At 38.9% G+C, this 8,079-nt stretch overlaps 1 protein-coding gene across 8 annotated transcripts in view; it reads left to right on the forward strand.

Annotated features, from left to right (window-relative positions):
- trak1 (trafficking protein, kinesin binding 1) overlaps window positions 1-3,628 on the forward strand; it is a 128,850-nt gene extending 125,222 nt beyond the window's left edge. For 5 of the 8 annotated variants that reach the window (XM_012964248.3, XM_018094525.2, XM_018094526.2 and 2 more), the window contains one exon: window positions 1,092-3,628. In XM_012964248.3, the coding sequence (XP_012819702.1) occupies window positions 1,092-1,872 (781 nt within the window). In that variant the 3' untranslated portion in view covers window positions 1,873-3,628. 8 annotated transcript variants of the gene reach the window in all.
- The last annotated feature ends 4,451 nt before the right edge of the window (window positions 3,629-8,079 follow it).

The following is an 8,079-nucleotide window of genomic DNA, read 5'->3' on the forward strand; positions in this document are numbered from 1 at the left end:
CTGACGTCACCCGTACACACGGGGCGCAACCAATGACAGGGCCCGGATTTTATTAAAGGGGGCCCGAGCTACTAAGAAAAACTGTAGCATCGCCGGGCCCCCTTTGAAAGTAAAAATTGCGGCCCTGCCTACGGCACACCAGGCAACATCTCGCGGCACACTAGTGTGCCGCGGAACAGTGGTTGAAAAACGCTGCACTAGCTTATATATATTTAAATGGCAGGGCAGGTTTCTGCTTGCTTGTTTGAACCTGATCCGTACATAATAAAACAGGATTAGTTTTTATCAAGGACATTTGCAACCAACTCAGCACCCTGACACTTAATCCACTCTTGGGCATTGTGTGCTCATTAGTTATTTACTATTACTATGTAGGAAAGAGGATGCAGGAAGAGAATCTAACATGCTGTATATGAAAATATGAAATAGAAGAATAAAATTCATGTGTGCCTGCTAATAAACAGTATGATTTTAATATTGTCTTGGATTTACACTTGAACAAGTCTCTTTTTAAATGTGTTACTGAAATTAATTTAAAGCATGAATTTGACATAACTATTAGGGATGCACCAGCTTTTTTTTTGCAGAATTCCAACCCCAAATATCACGTGGCTTAAGACCATAGGACAACTGAAGGATGAAAATGTTTTTTGTTTGCTTAAATTTCACTCATTTATATATACAAATAAGGGTTCAGCTTGGGATTCTCGAGAATGTATGTATTTGGTGCATCCCTAATGTAAAATAAACTGTCCTCTGTCACATGTTCACTTACAAACAACAAGAGTAATATAAGCAACAGGAATTTAATCATTGTTTGATTTAAACCTATAACATTAATATTAGCTTTATATATACAATTACATAAATGCATAAATATATTCTGTATGTAAAAAATCAAAAAAATTATTCTAATACCGCTAGAACCATTCCAAGACATACATAATGCTGAAACAGAAAAAAAATATGTCTTAGTCTAAATAGCTCAAAATAATCTTTACTGGGTATTAGTAGATATAAAAAGCCAGATTCACATGCCTTTGAAAGTGTATATCTATATCAGGCTGAATCCTTTTGTTTTTCCCCCCCAGCCTTAATGCAGTGCCCACTCCAGCTTGTGGAAACCTGAACAATCTGAAGTCGACGCCAGCGAGCACACCCTGTACACCTCGACGCCTGAGCTTGGCTGAATCTTTCACCAATCTTAGGGAATCAACCACCACCATGAGCACATCTTTAGGGCTGGTAAGACTTTTGAAAGAGAGGGGCATATCTGCAGCTGTGTACAACCCACAAACATGGGACAGGGCTGGAAAGGCTTCCCTGATTAACCATACTCTTCCAAAAATGGCAATCATACCTTCTACCCCTCCAAACTCACCTATGCCGACACCAAATTCTTCCCCTCCTTCACTAGACTTTAAATGCACCAGCCCACCCTATGATAACTTCCTGGCTTCTAAACCTGCCAGCTCCATTCTTAAGGAAGTAAGGGAGAAGAAGAATATAAGGAGCAGTGAATGCCAGACAGATGTCTCTGTGTCCAACCTTAACCTTGTGGATAAAGTAAAGAAGTTTGGAATTGCCAAAGCCTCAGGATCAACAGTAACACACGCTTTATCTGACTGCCACAAGGGCACCCAAGGGCCAGCAAGGACATATGTTCCTGGAGGCCTTGTGCCAGAAGGCCTACCTATAAACTACCCTGCTGTAACAAGTGCCATAGGCGCCCTTCATCTGAACTCTGGTATCCGAAGGAACCGCAGTTTCCCAACCATGGTTGGATCCAGCATGCAGATGAAGGGACCAGCTACACTGACATCTGACATACTGATGGGAGGCAAGTTACCTAAACAGACTACTTTACAATGAGAAATGTCTGCTGTACTTTGCTAGTAGAGAGGCTGAGAAAGCAGTGACCTTGCATAGTATTCTGCTATTGCTAAAGACTTTCCGAAATTCACCCTCCATCCCTGTACTTTGTGCTGACAAATCAACTTTGTGCCTACATGAGCAATTGGGACTGCACTTTGTATAAATATGTACATATAAAAAAATATATAATAGATATCTATTGTAAGAAAATATATTTCACTGTACCAGTGACATACTGTGGAGGCGGTAGTGGCTCTTCTACTGTAGATATTTGACATGCTAATAATGTATATTAAACTGTTGATGGTAGGATACTGTATGCACTGAATGTAAGGAACCTCTGAACCTTAGCAAAGAATGATAGTGTTAGTTAATAAAATAAGAGGTCCAGCCAAGGTTTTAATCATTTCAGGGAGAAGGAAATCTGGAACTCAACCATGAGGCAACAGAATAGATTCCCAGCTTCCACAGTTTCATACACTATGCTTTTTCTTTAGGGGATGTTTTTAAACGCATATCTTTACCTTTGTTCACAGTAAAGCAAATGCCAGGTATACAAATATAGTGTGCTTTGTTAATTTTATTTAATATGCTGCAAACACACCATAAGGAAAGGGGCAACACATTCACTTGCTATAATATTAGCACAGGGATAAATACATAGGGGCTAAGGCATTATGGTTTGGATTTTAGTTTAGCAATATAGATGAAAGACTACTTTGCAATTCATTATTATTATTATTATTATCTTTTGTTAAGTTTTACCAGAACACTGGGTGCTTTTCTGATTAAATAAGTAAGAAGGAATAAAAAGGGATAAACATAATCACTATATTGCCACCGGTGCTGCTAAAAGCGGGCATACTTGAAATCTAGGCTAGAATTTATTCTTTAGGAAATAGGAAACTGTCAATAAAGACTCTTTGGAATGTCCACATGAAACAAACTGGGGCCTATTTTGATTATTGTTACTAAAGGAACACGAGTGCACTAAAGGTCTTGTCTTTTTTATATGCCAATAAAGTTTTAAAATATTTTATTTAGGGAAATGTCTGAAACGCAGACTGGCAGGTTTGCATTTATGCACATCTGAAGTAATAAAGTTGTGATATTTATATATTGACTTTTCTTTTTTTTATGACTAATAATGTAAATGGTTTTCTTAAAAATGTAAAGTCCTACATGGAGGTCACTTTGTAGCCTGTTGACAGTATTACAAGCTATGGGGAACTATCTTGAGGCAAGAAGTAGACATTTGCAGCACAAATAAATCCTGTTTCAGCCTCCTATTCAAGTTGCATGTATAAAGCCTCCAAGCCTGTCTGATTCTGTATAACTGTTTCATGTTCATTCAGTGGTTCAGTTCAGGCATTGATAATACTTCCAATGTAATGTTAAAAGAAGGCATTTTTTAACAATTCATACTGCTTAGTAATCTGTATGTAATATTCATTTACTCCATTGGTTCCAAACAATAGAACTTGCATGGCTAGGCCTTCCTGCTTTTGATCTGGCAGTTTTTGCTGGCAAGATTTTCCTCATCAGCTTCTTTATTTTGGCTAATGGGTGCCTATTGCAAGTCATATACATTTGTTTTATTTTCATTATATTGTATCATTAAACTGTCGCTAGAAATCTAATGGTAACGACTGTTTAACTCCTGTCAAGATTTGTTTTGCAAGATACTAAAATGAACAAAAAGCTTGCACCTTTTGCCTTGCCACTAATAAATATCAATACCAATAAAACTGCCTTTAAAATTCTTTACTTTTGGGAATGTCATAGCTATAAAATATATATGGTTTATTTGAAATGTTTTAGGTATAGTTGTAAATGATTGGTATTAGTCTGACCAGTGTTAGGTACTAAGTAAATAAGGCACACCTACACAAATTCTATCAATTATAATTAAATTGTAATATTAATACCTAGGTATATCTTATATTCATATAGTGACATGCTGCTACTGACCATACAGAAAAATAATAATAATAACTTTTGTTCTCAGCCATCCGATGGACTATAGTTGGGTGTCACAGTCTGCAGTTAGTGAGAGAATGGTGTTCTGGCAGTGCAATACCCTTAGCGTGTTTAAATCAAGTGCATGCTTATGTGGCAGGCATTGGGGATCTTAAACATGCATTTCACCTGTGAGCGCTTGCATGCGTATGAGTGAGAACAGAGTGATCCAGAAAAATGGGTTGCTTTTCTTCCAGTGTTCCCCTTCAGTGGAATGCAGAAGAGATCCACCGCAGGGCAACATAGTTACATAGGGTTGAAAAAAGACCAGAGTCCATCAAGTTCAACCCTTCCAAGTAAACCCAGCACACACAAACCTATACTTACCAATCTATACACTCACATACATAAACTATATATACAAACATTAATACTAACTGTAGATATTAGTATCACAATAGCCTTGGATATTCTGATTGTTCAAGAACTCATCCAGGCCCCTCTTAAAGGCATTAACAGAATCTGCCATTACCACATCTCTAGGAAGGGCATTCCGCAGCCTCACTGCCCTCACCAACGCTGCTTCAAATGGAACTGCTTTCCTCTAATCTAAAGGGGTAACCTCTGGTGCGTTTTTATGGGAAAAAAAGAACCCCCCCCCCCATCTGCCTATAATCCCCTCTAATGTACTTGTACAGAGTAATCATGTCCCCTCGCAAGCGTCTCTTTTCCAGAGAAAACAACCCCAACCTCGACAGTCTAATATGGTTTGAAACACCTGAGTGAAGGGCCCTAAGCATGTGTATAGCTGCACCTGTTGATGACATCACAGCAGAAGGAAAGGTAAAAATCAATGGGAGGGGGGGAATATTAGGCTCCCCCCAGTGATTTTATTTGCTCACCTTAGGCTGATGCTCCTATTAGGGAAAAAACACACCAGCATGGGGTAGCTGCGAGAGAGTTTCCTCTTCCTTCTGTCATCTGAACCTCAATGAATGAAGTTTTTACTGAAAATACTTCAGTATACACAGTGCTCATGAATTAAGGACATCACCTTTTGTATTCAGCGGGATAGGGAAAATGAGTTCAGTAGTACAAGGCTACAAAAATAAGTGGTAGTTCACTTTTGCATTAATTTTTAGACTGTGATAGCCTGCAACTAGCCTACATTTTTTGTTCTTATGCTTTTTGAACTATTTTATTGAGATCTTTAAAATAAAACTTTATCCTATTTACCGTAAAAAACAATGGGTTGGCATTCACAAAAACAAATTTGGAGTCAAAAAGCAAAATTTACACCAGAAATTCTTAAAGGACAAGGAAAGCCTAAGTCACTTGGGGGTGCCAAAATGTTAGGCAGCCCCAAGTGACTTAAATCGCCTACCTCCTTCCTGCAAAGCAGGAAGTATTAAGTGCTGCAGCTACCCCGGGCTGGTGCTGTTCTCTCTGAACAGGGGCACCAGCCCGGCACCCCCAAGTGACTTAGCCTTTCCTTGTCCTTTAAGCTCCCTAAATTTGGTGTAAATTGTACTCCAGTTTTCTATGGGGAGATTTATCCCAAATTCATTTTCCTCTCTAATGAGAGGGTCATCTCGGCAAAATATGGGGCCTAAGGCAAATACGATATGTAGGCTCCCCGCTAAACTCTACTGTACTGCCCCTGTTGATGTGTCTTGGGCAGCTTTCAGCTGAGCTGTGTAAATCTGGCCCTATGTTCTTTGTTACTGCAATTGGAATTAAAAGCAGTAAACCAAGTTATCATAGTATTGAATGATATTCTTGCATTTGTAATGAAGTTTTTGGTCAGTAGAACTCTCCTGGGTGGATTTTCTTGGATCTATATATCTATATGGTCATTGGAATTCTCATTGGTGAATTGATTTCCATATGTAATGAACGTTTTACTCGACTTTTATAGAAAACTAGGGAGAACAGTCAGACAGATTTACAGTTAGGTTTGATGTACTTTTGAATAGCCTTTAGTTAGTACCTATTACCCAGGCAAAATAAAGCAAAGGCTTTATACCACTAAAAAAAACAATACAGAGTAATAGGCTTTGAGCTTTTTACCTCACCAGGACTAATACTACAATGGCTTTTATCCATGATACTGCATCCCTCCATACAAGCACGCAAGTACAACTGATATTAATATAAGTATGGTATGCATAGAACAGGCAGCTTTGTGCGCCATACTTTCCTTCCCTATGCTGCCTGTGTGTGCCATACTCTGCCTGCTCTATGCTGCCTGTGTGTGCAATACTCTGCCTGCCTTATGATGCTTGTGTTTGCCATACTCTGCCTGCCTGTGTGTGCCATAATCTGCCTGCCCCATGCTGCCTGTGTGTGCTATACTCTGCCTGCCCTATGCTGCCTGTGTGTGCCATAATCTGCCTGCCCCATGCTGCCTGTGTGTGCTATACTCTGCCTGCACTATGCTGCCTGTGTGTGCCATACTCTGCCTGCCCTCTGCTGCCTGTGTGTGCTGTAGCAGAAAGATGGTGCATCGGCAAGTCCTTATTACTGAGTCCTGCCTTCAGCATCTTTTACTGCAGCTCCTGCCTCCTACAGTCTAGCGTGCAAGCTTCATATATAGGCGCGCATCTCAGGGGAGGCACAAACGCAAATGCGCATTTTATTTGTCTGCGCCATGTCGGTGAGGTCATTCACATGCTGATGGCGCCTGCGACTAAGGGAGGTGGAAGGTATGTTTAAAACTGTGATGCTCAAGACAGGAGCTGTATCTTTAAAAACAAAAGTACACACAATGGTCCACTTTCATAAAGTAATAAATTGATTAGCAGCTTTTTATTGTTCTTTAACATGACAAAAAGTTATGTGATTTCTTTGGATTTGGTTCAGCCAGGACCGTGGATTCAACCAAATCCTGCCGGAAAAAGCAGAATCCTGGCCGAATACCCAACCGAATCCTGGATTCAGTGCATCCCTACTTTAAAGTAATTAAAATGTAATGTACTTTTGCCTTGCTCTGGCTACATAGCAGATAACAAATAAGTTCTGTAGCATGCAGTGGCGATATTCACAGCTTATCGGTTATCTGTAACCTGTGCCTTTTCTCCTTTTTTCCCCAAGTTGAATGGCTGCCCCATAGCTACACATCAGCTTATTTATATAAACTATAGTAGCAAACACACAACTTCAAATGCATCTAATTTTCATGCCCAAAACAGCCTCTACTTGTGTTTTCAGTTAAATACAGTGGGGGGCTGGCAGGGTGGGTGGAGAAACTGCCTCTTCTGACATTTAGTCATTTTATATTTGAATTTTGTATTAAAGTTTATGCAGAATGTTTCAGACAATACAAAAAGTGCAGTAATCCCCACTCATTTTATAAAGGATTAATGGCACCCCAGAGCTTAGGTGTTGGCCTGCTTCAGTTCTAGTACATTTCTTTACAAACAACACATAATGATTTGGGATTCTGACAAATTAAACTTCTTCTCATACTTTTTTTTGTAATTTTACTTTCTGTCTAGTTTATGGCAGAAACATTCCTGCTGTAATCGAGCAGCCACTAGAAGAAGAGAGAATGCATCGGAAAGAATACAGTCACCTATGAATCCAGGCAGCTTAAAGCATTGCTCTATGAGATAACCTCTTGGAATTTGTAATTGTATCTCCCATATTTCCTGTCTTATAATTAATTTCCACACACATTGTGCTCCTTTTAATGTCCTGTCTTCAAATAATATTTAAAAATATTGTATTCATTTACTAATGTTGTGATAAAGTTCTTTTTATTTAAAGTCAAAACTGTTTAACCAATAAGAAATGGTTGTATTTTAAATTTAACTTTAAAGAAAATGTACTACATAGAGAATTATTTTTTTCTCCTTTACCACAGTACAGGTATGGAATCTATTATCTGGAATGCATGGGAATCTGGCGCCTAAACTGCACTATTTATATCATTATGAAGTTGTGTGGTATTAGCTAGCAAAAACTGCAGTTCTCTTAGTGTGCCTGATCACAACATAGAGACTGATAAAGGACCGGTAGGGATGATTCTTATTGAAAAAATCTCTTGCATTTGTAATTGTTTAAAATTATTTTCATTTATATATTGGCAGCAAGTTGTGCAGTGCAGCACAATCATTTATACCAGGGGATTTACAAAAATTAAATAAGGGTTACAGACTAAAAATAGGATCCTACTCACAAGAGCTTACATTCTAGAGGCCTCCTTTGGAGAGCTAGGGGACTGGAAGGAGTTAGGTTTAGGGA

Source organism: Xenopus tropicalis, chromosome 6, assembly GCF_000004195.4.
Source record: "Xenopus tropicalis strain Nigerian chromosome 6, UCB_Xtro_10.0, whole genome shotgun sequence".
NCBI lineage: Eukaryota > Metazoa > Chordata > Amphibia > Anura > Pipidae > Xenopus > Xenopus tropicalis.